Source organism: Oncorhynchus kisutch, linkage group LG2, assembly GCF_002021735.2.
Source record: "Oncorhynchus kisutch isolate 150728-3 linkage group LG2, Okis_V2, whole genome shotgun sequence".
Lineage (NCBI taxonomy): Eukaryota > Metazoa > Chordata > Actinopteri > Salmoniformes > Salmonidae > Oncorhynchus > Oncorhynchus kisutch.
Genome location: NC_034175.2, coordinates 72,879,692 through 72,895,480, shown reverse-complemented (window position 1 = coordinate 72,895,480; position 15,789 = coordinate 72,879,692). Strand labels below are relative to the sequence as shown.

The 15,789-nt window shown below is 45.0% G+C and overlaps 1 protein-coding gene across 1 annotated transcript in view; it reads right to left on the bottom strand.

The window, feature by feature from the left end:
* LOC109881028 (ephrin-B2a-like) overlaps window positions 1-7,118 on the bottom strand; it is a 19,828-nt gene extending 12,710 nt beyond the window's left edge. Inside the window, exon 1 of the mRNA XM_031802345.1 lies at window positions 7,033-7,118. Within this exon, the coding sequence (XP_031658205.1) occupies window positions 7,033-7,118 (86 nt within the window). The remainder of the gene's footprint in view (window positions 1-7,032) is intronic.
* Between the last annotated feature and the right edge of the window lie 8,671 nt (window positions 7,119-15,789).

Below are 15,789 nucleotides of genomic sequence, written 5' to 3'. Positions count from 1 at the left end.
AGGAGATGGTGAAGAGAGAGGAGAGGAGAGGAGAGGAGAGGAGAGGAGAGGAGAGGAGAGGAGAGGAGGAGAGAGAGGGAGGGAGAGAGAGGAGAGGAGAGGAGAGGAGAGGAGAGGAGAGAGAGGAGAGGAGAGGAGAGGAGAGGAGAGGAGAGGAGAGGAGAGGAGGAAGAGAGAGAACCAGTTAGATACGTTCAACATCTCATTCATTGTCAGATGACATCTCATTCATTAGGTATTCAGTATTTGTGCAACATGAAGAAATGTTCTCCTCCCCCCCAAAAAGACAAACGTCAATTTAATTATTGACGAGTTAATGACTAATTAGCTTCATCAATCCGGGCGATGATGAAGGTAATGACGGTATTGTTTTGGCAGAAGTGGCCACAATATTTCAGGGACAAGTCAAAGAAGTGTTTAACACCAACCTGGCTGTGAAGGAAGGAATGCTTCGGGATAATTATACTGAGGTAACTCCTTTATACTGAGGCAACTCCTTTATACTGAGGCAACTCCTTTATACTGAGGTAACACACAATACTGAGGCAACTCCTTTATACTGAGGTAACTCCTTTATACTGAGGGTAACACACAATACTGAGGCAACTCCTTTATACTGAGGCAACTCCTTTATACTGAGGCAACTCCTTTATACTGAGGTAACTCCTTTATACTGAGGTAACTCCTTTATACTGAGGTAACACACAATACTGAGGCAACTCCTTTATACTGAGGCAACTCCTTTATACTGAGGCAACTCCTTTATACTGAGGCAACTCCTTTATACTGAGGTAACTCCTTTATACTGAGGTAACACACAATACTGAGGCAATTCCTTTATACTGAGGCAACTCCTTTATACTGAGGCAACTCCTTTATACTGAGGCAACTCCTTTATACTGAGGTAACACACAATACTGAGGCAACTCCTTTATACTGAGGCAACTCCTTTATACTGAGGTAACTCCTTTATACTGAGGTAACACACAATACTGAGGCAACTCCTTTATACTGAGGCAACTCCTTTATACTGAGGTAACACACAATACTGAGGTAACACACAATACTGAGGCAACTCCTTTATACTGAGGCAACTCCTTTATACTGAGGTAACACACAATACTGAGGTAACTCCTTTATACTGAGGCAACTCCTTTATACTGAGGCAACTCCTTTATACTGAGGCAACTCCTTTATACTGAGGCAACTCCTTTATACTGAGGCAATCCTTTATACTGAGGTAACTCCTTTATACTGAGGTAACACACAATACTGAGGCAACTCCTTTATACTGAGGGCAACTCCTTTATACTGAGGTAACTCCTTTATACTGAGGTAACACACAATACTGAGACAACTCCTTTATACTGAGGCAACTCCTTTATACTGAGGTAACACACAATACTGAGGTAACACACAATACTGAGGCAACTCCTTATACTGAGGCAACTCCTTTATACTGAGGTAACACACAATACTGAGGGTAACTCCTTTATACTGAGGCAACTCCTTTATACTGAGGCAACTCCTTTATACTGAGGCAACTCCTTTATACTGAGGCAACTCCTTTATACTGAGGCAACTCCTTTATACTGAGGTAACTCCTTTATACTGAGGTAACACACAATACTGAGGCAACTCCTTTATACTGAGGCAACTCCTTTATACTGAGGCAACTCCTTTATACTGAGGTAACTCCTTTATACTGAGGTAACACACAATACTGAGGTAACTCCTTTATACTGAGGTAACACACACTACTGAGGCAACTCCTTTATACTGAGGCAACTCCTTTATACTGAGGCAACTCCTTTATACTGAGGCAACTCCTTTATACTGAGGCAACTCCTTTATACTGCCAGAGACACTTTTTATTTGATGTTATTTACCATGTAGGTTGACTGAGAACACGTTCTAATTTACAGCAACAACCTGGGGAATAGTTACAGGGGAGCAGAAGGGGGATGAATGAGCCAATTGGGAACTGGGAATGATTAGTTGGCCATGATGGTATGAGGGACAGCTTGGGAATTTAGCCAGGACACCGGGGTTAACACCCCTACTAAGTGTCATGGGAAATGTAAATACCATAAGAGAGTCAGGACACCCGTTTAACATCCCTTCTGAAAGACAGCACCCTACACAGGGCAGTGTCCCCAATCACTGCCCTGGGGCATTGGGATATTTTTTAGACCAGAGGAATGAGTGCCTCCTACTGGCCCTCCAACACCACTTCCAGCAGCATCTGGTGTCCCATCCAGGGACTGACCAGGACCCTGACCAAGCCAGCAGCATCTGGTCTCCCATCCAGGGACTGACCAGGACCCTGACCAAGCCAGCAGCATCTGGTCTCCCATCCAGGGACTGACCAGGACCCTGACCAAGCCAGCAGCATCTGGTCTCCCATCCAGGGACTGACCAGGACCCTGACCAAGCCAGCAGCATCTGGTGTCCCATCCAGGGACTGACCAGGACCCTGACCAAGCCAGCAGCATCTGGTCTCCCATCCAGGGACGGACCAGGACCCTGACCAAGCCAGCAGCATCTGGTATCCCATCCAGGGACTGACCAGGACCCTGACCAAGCCAGCAGTGGGATGCTGCTGGCCCCAGGTATGAATTAGGAAATCTTGTTTAAATAAAGCACAATGTTTAGGCAAATTTTCACAAACACTCGCACTCACACACACACACACACACACACACACCACACACACACCACTATGCCTAGAGGCCTACTAGAGGCCTACTTCTAGTTGTGTAGCTTCTTTCCGCTGCCCTCTGAGGTATGTTCCCACTAACTGCTAAACATCAGTGTTCAGGAGCTTAGATAAGCCCTGCAGCAGTCCCTGCCTGCCTCTCCTCTCTCCTCTCCTCTCTCCTCTCCTCTCCTCTCCTCTCCTCTCCTCTCCTCTCCTCTCCTCTCCTCTCCTCTCCTCTCCTCTCCTCTCCTCTCCTCTCCTCTCCTCTCCTCTCCTCTCCTCTCCTCTCCTCTCCTCTCCTCTCCTCTCCTCTCCCCTCCCCTCCCCTCTCCCCTCTCCCCTCTCCTCTCCTCTCCTCTCCTCTCCGCAACCTCATATTCATGGTGGTAACAGATCTGTCCCGTGTTTCAATGAGGAAGGAAATGTTTCCCATGTTATCCTCGAAGCCCAAGAGGTTCTATACGGAATAGTGGGGGGTTTGAAATAGGAAAGACTATAAACAATAGCTAAAAAGACCTGTACTGAAAAGGCTGAGGAGGAGGAGGAGGGGGATGATGAGGAGGGGGAGGAGGATGAGGAGGAGGAGGAGGATGATGATGAGGAGGATGATGATGAGGAGGAGGATGATGAGGGGGAGGAGCACGATGATGAGGATGTGGAGGAGGATGATGATGATGAGGAGGAGGAGGAGGAGGAGGAGGAGGAGGAGGAGGAGGATGATGATGATGAGGATGAGGAGGATGAGGAGGATGATGATGATGATGATGATGAGGAGGAGGAGGAGGAGGAGGAGGAGGAGGAGGGTGAGGAGGATGATGATGAGGATGAGGAGGGGGAGGAGGAGGAGGAGGAGGAGGATGATGAGGAGGGGGTGGAGGATAATGAGAAAGATGTGGGAGGACGAGGAGGATGAGGAGGAGGATGATGAGGATGAGGAGGATGAGAAGGATGAGGAGAGGAGGATGAGGAGGAGGATGGGGAGGAGGAGGAGGATGATGAGGAGGATGAGGAGGAGGATGATGAGGATGAGGAGGATGAGAAGGATGAGGAGAGGAGGATGAGGAGGAGGATGGGGAGGAAGAGGAGGATGATGAGGAGGGGGAGGAGGAGGATGATGAGGATGATGATGATGATGATGAGGAGGGGGAGGAGGAGGATGATGAGGGGGATGAGGATGATGAGGAGCAGGATGCCCTCTTATCTGAGTGCTACTGTATTTGTAATCGTATCATTAAGTCAGGAGGGGGGTCAGGATACTTGGCTCTATCTCACACCATGTTGTGTTAACTTCCACAGTGGTTAACGTGTTTCGGTGTGTGAGTTGACGTTTTACCCATTTAGCTGATCTAGAATGGGTAAAACCTTACGAACATAATGTAAACACTACTGTACCTCTACACCAGAACTCTCCCTCCATCTCCCTCTCCATTTCTCTCCCCTGCCTTCTCTTTCACCTCTCTCTCTCTCTCTCTCTCTGTGTGTCTCTCTCTCTCTCTGCCTCTCTGTCTCTCTGTCTCTCTGTCTCTCTCTCTCTCCCCCTCCCTCGGCCTCACCCCCTCCCTCCCACTCCCCCTCCTTCTCTCTCCTTCGGTCTCCCTTTCCCCCTCTCTCTCTCTTCCTCTCTCTCTCTCTTCCTCTCTCTCTCCATCCTTCCTTCTCTAAAGCATTTCTCATTCTGTCCCCTCTGTGTTTGGATAATCAAACAAAACAAAGTGTGTGACCTTCTCAAGATTACAGACGAACATACTGGCTCACACGCCAAACACACGAGACAAACACAAACACACACATCTTGTCTCCCAGTAGGCTACACAGGGTGTGTGTTTAGTGCTGCGATCAGATGTCCTAATGACTGATCCTGCTGCATCCTGCTTTTCATTCAAAATGGAGACCAGCCTTCCTCTGGGGCAAAATGATGTGTAACCAATGCAATAGATAGCCATAAAATAGTGGTATATAGTGATAGTGTTTAAAAGTTGATTTAACACAAACCCTGACAATTGAACTGTCTCACTCTGAGGCAGATACCGTACATTTTAAAAGTGGGGTGGGAAGGAAAAACAGAAATTGTCAGGTTACACATTTGTTCGTTTTGTATCCATCCACCCCTCTCTCCCTGGGGTGTTCTGTGTCTGTGTCTCTCTCGCTCTCTCTCGCTCTCTCTCGCCCTCTCTCTCCCTCTCTCTCCCCCTCTCTCTCCCCCCTCTCTCTCTCTCTCTCTCTCTCTCTGTCTCTCTGTCTCTCTCTCTCTCTCTCTCTCTCTCTCTGGGGTGTTCTGTGTCTGTAACACACAGCGGAGAAACACATCATGTTGTTATGTAACACTAGGTGTCTTATCCTGTCCTCTGCTCATTATGCCATTATTATAATATTGCTGGTAATTACAATGTGTCTCTAACACACAGCACATTTCTCCTAATTAAAGTAGCTATCAGCAAAGTCAGCACTAGTAGGGGGGGAAGTCAAGTGTTCGTTCAGGGTGGGAGGGGCCAAGAGACCAGAGGTGGCAGAACGGACTACTCTGATTGGAGAGTAGGGATTGTTGTACTCCGTAGAAGTCTGATGTAATCTGGTCGTGTGTGTCTGTGTGTGTCATATGTGGCTGTGCTGTACGTCTGGGGGCCTAGTTGTCACATGGTGCAGAGAATGGGAACAACAGCGCCCACCTCAGGGGGGAAAAAAAACCTCCTACACCCTTCTAACCCACTAGGTTTGTTCAATCCACTGGTGCTGAAGCTCTACGCAGCCTGGAGAGAAGTCCAGCGTGGAAACAAGCTAAAGTAACAGTGTTGCCTCAGTCAGGTGTCTCTACTGTAGACCAGTCAGGTGTCTCTACTGTAGACCAGTCAGTCAGGTGTCTCTACTGTAGACCAGTCAGGTGTCTACTGTAGACCAGTCAGGTGTCTCTACTGTAGACCAGTCAGGTGTCTCTACTGTAGACCAGTCAGGTGTCTCTACTGTAGACCAGTCAGGTGTCTCTACTGTAGACCAGTCAGGTGGCTCTACTGTAGACCAGTCAGTCAGGTGTCTCTAATGTAGACCAGTCAGTCAGGTGTCTCTACTGTAGACCAGCCAGGTGTCTCTACTGTAGACCAGCCAGGTGTCTCTACTGTAGACCAGTCAGGTGCCTCTACTGTAGACCAGTCAGGTGAATCTACTGTAGACCAGTCAGTCAGGTGAATCTACTGTAGACCAGTCAGTCAGGTGTCTCTACTGTAGACCAGTCAGTCAGGTGTCTCTACTGTAGACCAGTCAGGTGTCTCTACTGTAGACCAGTCAGTCAGGTGTCTCTACTGTAGACCAGTCAGGTGTCTCTACTGTAGACCAGTAAGGTGTTTCTACTATAGACCAGTCAGTCAGGTGTCTCTAATATAGACCAGCCAGGTGTCTCTACTGTAGACCAGTCAGGTGTCTCTACTGTAGACCAGTCAGTCAGGTGTCTCTACTGTAGACCAGTCAGTCAGGTGTCTCTACTGTAGACCAGTCAGTTAGGTGTCTCTACTGTAGACCAGTCGGGTGTCTCTACTGTAGACAAGTCAGGTGTCTCTACTGTAGACCAGTCAGGTGTCTCTACTGTAGACCAGCCAGGTGTCTCTACTGTAGACCAGTCAGGTGTCTCTACTGTAGACCAGTCAGTCAGGTGTCTCTACTGTAGACCAGTCAGTCAGGTGTCTCTACTGTAGACCAGTCAGGTGTCTCTACTGTAGACCAGTCAGTCAGGTGTCTCTACTGTAGACCAGCCTGGTGTCTCTACTGTAGACCAGTCAGGTGTCTCTACTGTAGACCAGTCAGTCAGGTGTCTCTACTGTAGACCAGTCAGTCAGGTGTCTCTACTGTAGACCAGTCAGTCAGGTGTCTCTACTGTAGACCAGTCAGTCAGGTGTCTCTACTGTAGACCAGTCAGTCAGGTGTCTCTACTGTAGACCAGTCAGGTGTCTCTACTGTAGACCAGTCAGGTGTCTCTACTGTAGACCAGTCAGGTGTCTTACTGTAGACCAGTCAGGTGTCTCTACTGTAGACCAGTCAGGTGTCTCTACTGTAGACCAGTCAGGTGTCTCTACTGTAGACCAGTCAGGTGTTTCTACTGTAGACCAGTCAGGTGTCTCTACTGTAGACCAGTCAGGTGTCTCTACTGTAGACCAGTCAGGTGTCTCTACTGTAGACACTCCATTAGGGGCCGAGGTGAGAAGGGCCACGGGTTCCTACTACAGCTCTCTCTCTCTCACACATCTGTTTTCCTCATCTATCTGATCCCCCCCTTTCTTTCCCTTTTAACTTTGGTGTCATTTTTTAGGGGACGCATTTCTCTTTTTCTTCTCTGTCTTTCTCACCTCTTATTCCCCGTCTCGGACTCCCTCTCTCTCTTTTTCTGACACTGGATCATCCCGTCTCTGTTCCCCTGAACCACGCATTCCATCGGTTTCCCTGAACCCCGCATTCCATCTCTGTTTCCCTGAACCCCGCATTCCATCTGTGTTTCCCTGAACCCTGCATTCCATCTCTGTTTCCCTGAACCCCGCATTCCATCTCTGTTTCCCTGAACCCAGCATTCCATCTCTGTTTCCCTGAACCCGGCATTCCATCTCTGTTTCCCTGAACCCCGCATTCCATCTCTGTTTCCCTGAACCCTGCATTCCATTTCTGTTTCCCTGAACCCAGCATTCCACCTCTGTTTCCCTGAACCCCGCATTCCATCTCTGTTTCCCTGAACCCTGCATTCCATCTCTGTTTCCCTGAACCCCGCATTCCAGCTCTGTTTCCCTGAACCCTGCATTCCATCTCTGTTTCCCTGAACCCTGCATTGCATCTCTGTTTCCCTGAACCCTGCATTCCATCTCTGTTTCCCTGAACCCCGCATTCCATCTCTGTTTCCCTGAACCCTGCATTCCATCTCTGTTTCCCTGAACACTGCATTCCATCTCTCCCTCTCTCTCTATCTGTTTTTCCTAAAAACCTGGCTTGCTATTTATGTGGCCCGCAACATAAGCCTGCTGCTCCTCTACCCCAGTGTTGTAAGAAAACACTGAAAAGAGGGAGGATAACCAGGGAGCAGCCTATAGAGTGATGGAACACCACACAGAGGGAGGGAGGATAACCAGGGAGCAGACTATAGAGTGATGGAACACCACACAGAGGGAGGGAGGATAACCAGGGAGCAGACTATAGAGTGATGGAACACCACACAGAGGGAGGGAGGATAACCAGGGAGCAGCCTATAGAGTGATGGAACACCACACAGAGGGAGGGAGGATAACCAGGGAGCAGACTATAGAGTGATGGAACACCACACAGAGGGGGGATAACCAGGGAGCAGACTATAGAGTGATGGAACACCACACAGAGGGGGGATAACCAGGGAGCAGACTATAGAGTGATGGAACACCACACAGAGGGAGGGAGGATAACCAGGGAGCAGACTATAGAGTGATGGAACACAACACAGAGGGAGGGAGGATAACCAGGGAGCAGACTATAGAGTGATGGAACACCACACAGAGGGAGGGGGGATAACCAGGGAGCAGACTATAGAGTGATGGAACACCACACAGAGGGAGGGGGGATAACCAGGGAGCAGACTATAGAGTGATGGAACACCACACAGAGGGAGGGAGGATAACCAGGGAGCAGACTATAGAGTGATGGAACACCACACAGAGGGAGGGGGGATAACCAGGGAGCAGACTATAGAGTGATGGAACACCACACAGAGGGAGGGGGGATAACCAGGGAGAAGACTATAGAGTGATGGAACACCACACAGAGGGAGGGAGGATAACCAGGGAGCAGACTATAGAGTGATGGAACACCACACAGAGGGGGGATAACCAGGGAGCAGACTATAGAGTGATGGAACACCACACAGAGGGAGGGAGGATAACCAGGGAGTAGCCCAGCCATAATTACCTCACAACTCCTAGAGGCCCACCCTCCTCAGCCCAGCCATAATTACCCCACGACTCCTAGATGCCCACTCTCCTCAGCCCAGCCATAATTACCTCACAACTCCTAGAGGCCCACTCTCCTCAGCCCAGCCATAATTACCTCACAACTCCTAGAGGCCCACTCTCCTCAGCCCAGCCATAATTACCTCACAACTCCTAGAGGCCCACTCTCCTCAGCCCAGCCATAATTACCTCACAACTCCTAGAGGCCCACTCTCCTCAGCCCAGCCATAATTACCTCACAACTCCTAGAGGCCCACGCTCCTCAGCCCAGCCATAATTACCTCACAACTCCTAGAGGCCCACTCTCCTCAGCCCAGCCATAATTACCCCACGACTCCTAGAGGCCCACTCTCCTCAGCCCAGCCATAATTACCCCACGACTCCTAGAGTCCCACTCTCCTCAGCCCAGCCATAATTACCCCACGACTCCTAGAGGCCCACTCTCCTCAGCCCAGCCATAATTACCCCACGACTGCTAGAGGCCCACTCTCCTCAGCCCAGCCATAATTACCCCACAACTCCTAGAGGCCCACTCTCCTCAGCCCAGCCATAATTACCCCACGACTCCTAGAGGCCCACTCTCCTCAGCCCAGCCATAATTACCTCACAACTCCTAGAGGCCCACTCTCCTCAGCCCAGCCATAATTACCCCACGACTCCTAGAGGCCCATCCTTTCTGCACTCACTTCCTGCTTCCCGATTTTCATAAATGACGATCTTAATCGTCAACTTTTCTTCAGGGCGTTGTCATGGGAGACATGTCTATTGAACCCTTCCTCTCAGTACACTGTGTTAACACGGGATGTTTCCACTCTCCTCCCCTCAATCCCTCTCTTTCTTGACCTCCCTTTCTTTCTCTTTCTATTTTCTCTCCTCAATCCCAGCCCTAACCCCACCCTCCCTTCTACGCTAGACAGAGAGCTAAAGTTAAATAAGGGGATTTCTTTTCTTTACGTTCCTTTCTTTCCAGAGAGAGAGAGAGAAAAGAAAATCAGTGGGGACCCCCTGGGTAGTTTGGTGATGTGGGTAAGATGGATGGAGGGACGAGGGCAACATTACAACATTTAGCCTGTCCTCGTCACTCATTCATAGTGGATCTACATCTTCTCCCTCCCCCTATTCACAAAAGGAGGCATAGATGTGCCCCCGTCTCCCACAAAGGCCCTGGGTTCTATGTAATCTCTTAATGAACTGCACTGGAGAAGAGGGACTGTTCCTTCATGTAAACCGTGTAAAGCAGACCTCCCTTTTGTTTCTTGTGCCCAACTACAAAATGGATTACTAGAGGAAGGAGGATTGGGGGAGTTGGGGGTCTGGTCTTTCTGAGGAGGCTCAGGCATCGGTCGTAAAGTAGTACAACTGTAAAGTTGTAAAGTAGTATGGTAGTAAAACTGTAAAGTAGTATGATAGTAAAGTAGTATGGTTGTAGAGTAGTATGGTAGTAAAGTAGTATGGTAGTAAAGTAGTATGGTAGTAAAGTAGTATGATAGTAAAGTAGTAAAACTGTAAAGTAGTATGATAGTAAAGTAGTAAAGTAGTAAAGTAGTATGATAATAAAGTAGTCAAGTAGTAAAACGGTAAAGTAGTATGATAGTAAAGTAGTAAAACTGTAAAGTAGTATGATAGTAAAGTAGTAAAGTAGTATGGTTGTAGAGTAGTATGGTAGTAAAGTAGTATGGTAGTAAAGTAGTATGGTAGTAAAGTAGTATGATAGTAAAGTAGTAAAACTGTAAAGTAGTATGATAGTAAAGTAGTAAAGTAGTATGATAGTAAAGTAGTAAAGTAGTATGATAATAAAGTAGTACAGTAGTAAAACTGTAAAGTAGTACGATAGTAAAGTAGTAAAACTGTTAAGTAGTATGATAGTAAAGTAGTAAAACTGTAAAGTTGTATGATAGTAAAGTAGTAAAGTAGTATGGTAGTAAAGTAGTATGGTAGTAAAACTGTAAAGTAGTAAAGTAGTAAAGTAGTATGATAGTAAAGTAGTCAAGTAGTATGGTAGTAAAGTAGTCAAGTAGTATGGTAGTAAAACTGTAAAATAGTATGATAGTAAAGTAGTAAAGTAGTATGATAGTAAAACTGTAAAGCAGTATGGTAGTAACGTAGTAAAATTGTAAAGTAGTAAAGTAGTATGGTAGTAAAGTAGTACAACTACTTAGTAGTATGATAGTAAAGTAGTAAAGTAGTATGGTAGTAAAGTAGTATGAGAGTAAAGTAGTATGGGAGTAAAGTAGTATGGTAATAAAGTAGTATGGTAGTAAAGTAGTAAAGTAGTAAAACTGTAAAGTAGTCAAGTAGTATGGTAGACAAGTAGTGTGGTAGTAAAGTAGTAAAGTAGTATGGTAGTAAAACTGTAAAGTAGTATGATAGTAAAGTAGTATGGTTGTAGAGTAGTATGGTAGTAAAGTAGTATGGTAGTAAAGTAGTATGGGAGTAAAGTAGTATGGTAGTAAAGTAGTATGGTAGTAAAGTAGTAAAACTGTAAAGTAGTATGATAGTAAAGTAGTATGGTAGTAAAGTAGTATAGTTGTAGAGTAGTATGGTAGTAAAGTAGTATGGTAGTAAAGTAGTATGATAGTAAAGTATTATGGTTGTAGAGTAGTATGGTAGTAAAGTAGTATGATAGTAAAGTAGTATGATAGTAAAGTATTATGGTTGTAGAGTAGTATGGTAGTAAAGTAGTATGGTAGTAAAGTAGTATAATAGTATAGTAGTAACATGTAAACAACACTGAGGGCCCATGGTGTGAGATTTCTCCTCTGCATGTATGGGACACACACACACTACATATACACACACACTACAGATACACTACATATACACACACTACATACACACACACTACAGATACACTACATATACACACACTACATATACACACACTACATATACACACACTACATATACACACACTACATATACACACACTACATATACACACACTACATATACACACACTACATATACACACACTACATATACACACTACATATACACACACTACATACACACACACTACAGATACACTACATATACACACACTACATATACACACACTACAGATACACACACTACAGATACACACACTACAGATACACACACTACAGATACACACACTACATACACACTACATATACACACACTACATATACACTACATATACACACACTACAGATACACACACTACAGATACACACACTACAGATACACACACTACATACACACTACATATACACACACTACATATACACTACATATACACACACTACAGATACACACACTACATATACACACACTACAGATACACACACAGTACAGACACACACACACACACACAGTACAGACACACACACACAGACCACAGAGTGCATAGCTCCAACCTTTTCCACTCTCTCAGCCTACACACAAACCTTAAAGGCAAGGCAAGGCAAAGCATGGCCCATTGTAACACCCCTCCCTGAATATTGAAGAAGAACACTACTCAAACTCCTAGCGAGAAAGATTCAACATATTGTTGTATGTGAGAATCAAACATGTTTACGCTCTTTTAGGAAGCCTGCAAGCCTGCTAATCTTACATCTTTCAAAGTTTGAAATTACAATTCAGTCAAATGTTTTACGGATCTGTTGTCTGATAAGACTAGACATTCAAAATGCATTTTAGGCTGTATTTGAACAAGGCCCAATAGGACTGAGTACTGTGGGCATAAATGTTCCTGTCTACACAATAGTGTCTATATGACAACAGAATGATGACATCACCTCACCTGATCATCAGCTTTGAACTCTGTCACCCAGACAGAACGTAAATGTGCACACAAGCTAATTCCGTGGAATGACCGCTGTCTTTGTGGGCCCCTAGTTAACGCCTGTGTTTGCTTCGAGGGTGAACACTTCATTTCAATAGGAAGAGTAACACGCCACGTTAAATGACACACAGCCATTTTAAAGGCATGCATTTACTGCTATAAATGAAGAATGTTCCGTTTAAAATATATAAAATATAGGTTATTTCTACAAGCATATTTCTATATTTTTGGAGGACTAGGCCTACAAAGAAAAGTTAAGATAGACTTTGAAAGGCATATAGGCTAGGTAAGGTCTACTACACCTGTTGTATTCTGCGCACGTGACAAGTAAACATTGATTTGGTATAGGCCAACAATTCATTAATTGACTGATTATTTGATGATGTCAGAAATGAATAATGTTTTTATTGGTGTTGTTTTTTACACTCAATTCGAGAACAATGTGTCACGATCATACTACAATGTGTCACGATCATACTACAATGTGTCACGACGGAGGTTAAAAGTTTGCTTAAATAAAGTCACCCTGTACTTGGAGTGTGTGACCAACTGCTTAATGCAAAGCAGGCGTCATTGCGACGTGTTGTATCCGCATCAATCGTCTCGCAACGGTGCTACAGACCCACTCAACTCCTCGCCTCCCCCACCTTCAGCCAAACCATAATCTAATGAGTGTCCTTCCGTTTATCTCCATATCTTCATCTCACTCGCTCGAGGCTGATGTAATGATTTCAAATGATGTACCGTAAATTGTGGGTCTAAAATAAATAGAAATACGCATTTGGTAGATATTTACAGACGTTTCATTGACAACGACTTCTGCCAATCATCGATCTTCCTGTTAAATGCAAACGCTCGTTGCTACCACCAGTACACAGCCACAAAAGCCTACAGGCAAAAGTCAGACCGCTATACGCATGCGGCATAGCAACTGTTCCGTGGGATCCAAGCTCAACAGCAAAAACTGAAATCCCCTCATGAATTCCGACGATAAATACCACAGCAATAAAGTCAACGCCGTCAGATCTGGAATGTCTGAAGGTAATCTGACGAGAGAAGAGCGCACATCCATAACGCCGAATAAAATCAATCATGAAGTCAAATCTACAATGGACACCTGTTAGTCTATCTGTCATAACATTCCCGATACCACTTGTTTCATGTGTATTTATTCAGGCCTGTTTAGGAGGGGGGAGCTGGGGAATGCAAGCTCCTTGTTGAATTGAAGCCAAAAGTTGAATTATTAAGCAAATCCGAGTTACGCCATGTGGAAATTGGCACAAAGAGGAGAGCCACACCATTGGGGTTTGACCCCCCTGAAATTCCTCGTCTGAGGTTGCGATGTTTAATGCATAATTCAAATCTTCATTTTCATGGCGCTGGTTTGAGTTAGTTGATGGTTGCAAATGAGAAGGGAATAAATAGACTGACCTAATAAAGGTTTTTAATTCAGTAGTGATTATACTATCATACTTCTTCACACACTATACCCTTTTAAACTGTATGTAGATGCTAAAATCAATTCGGTGTACTAATTCAGACAGGGCCCCATGCTGTATATTATAAAGTTGAATAGGCCTACCAAACAAAATCATTGGTCGATAGAACAACTACAGCCTGAACAGCCTTACAGCGCACTAAAGCTAGTGTCAACTAATAGGACCTGTGGTCTAACTTTCTGTGAATAATTTACAATTACAAAAGATGTCATACATGTATTTTCATATTGGCTAATACCTTTCGCGTAAAACGTCTTGGGTGTGTTTAATAGGCTACACCAAAGTGCATGTATAATGTTATTTATTCAAACGTGTGCGGAAGAGACGAAAATAAACAAACATACGTGGAACGGTATGTTATAGGTCTCCATTTGTGTTCAAAATATTGAAATATTACGATCTCCCATAATTTGGTGAAGTATATCTGACTATTATTGACCAAAGAAGTGGATCGTGAATGTTTTATTTTTTAAGTAAGTCTGTCTGAACTGTCACCACGTCGTGTTTTATAAGCAGACTTTCTGTAAACAACTGACCACTCAAACATCTACAGTAACGAAATACGAAATAATAGAAAACTACAAAATAACGCACTAGCATTCATCATTTCGCTTTCAACAGAGATGTTGTATCGCCTATGTACGTCTCAGTACGTTACCACCTTCGCCCGATGCGTGGCCGTCGGCGCAAAGCCGCTTCAACCCAACAACAACAAAAACTCCATAAAATGTATGTCAATGAGCTATTCTATGAATTGAACCTTTAGGGAATATTACAGCTATCATGTCAGGTACGTATATGGACACCTTGTTTATACGATAACGTGACAGGCCTTATTTACAAAGGTCATGGACTGCGCTAAATCATGTCTTTACCCAAAATAAATTGAATTCAATATACATGCTATTTCCCCGTGTTGAATGAGTGTGGTGGACGCGTGCTTCACTTACTTTGTATTTGTTGTGTTCCAATATATGGCGTCCATAATTATCGCCCTGGTCAAGATCACCTTGCACGCAATAAACAAAACTCCTACATAATATCTCCACATCGAGTCCCCCATTATTACGGTCTTTCGGGAGGATCACAATCCGATCCGAAATTATATGTCCAAAAAAAAAAAGAGACGTGAAACGCCCAAGAGAATGACTGAGGCAATTAAACTCTATATCACGATCTGAAAATGGGGAGAGAGGAAAAAAGGGACGAAATAGTGAATGCGTAAAAAACAATCAAATGTAGTGCATCTCCAAGAAAGAACCTGCTGCCGAGTTAGTCCCTTTACCCGAACACCTCGGGAATACAAAACCAAAGGTGCAAAGCAGTCTCATTCAGAGAGAAGAAGAAGATAGCGCGTTAATATTCTCCCTCAGCGAGCCGACCTGAGCACAGGGTACATTCCTCACAACAGAAAGGCGACCCTGTCACCGCCGTTGTCCACTTCCACGAGCGCAGAAGCAAAGAATAAATCCCCCGTTTGTCTGGTTCTTGGTAAAAACCAGTCAAGGTACCAATCCAAAGTGCGCGAGCCTCCTTCTCGAATAACAGCAGGAAAGACAGAAAGAGAGAGATCGGCTCGAGACACAGTATTCCCTTTAGAGCTGGGTGGTCGTGAGCAAACTGGCTGCAAATCAATTGTGGATGAGAGTAGAAAAATCAATGATATCGGATGAAGAAAAATAAATATCAAATATGACAATGAAATAAAATAAAAAATCAAGTCAAATGAAAGTTGTCATACTATGGGTCCATTTCGGTTACAAATGAACTGCTGTGGTTTGAATCCTGCAGATCCGAATGAAATGCTTTGGCGAAAACGTATAGCGATGCTTGAAT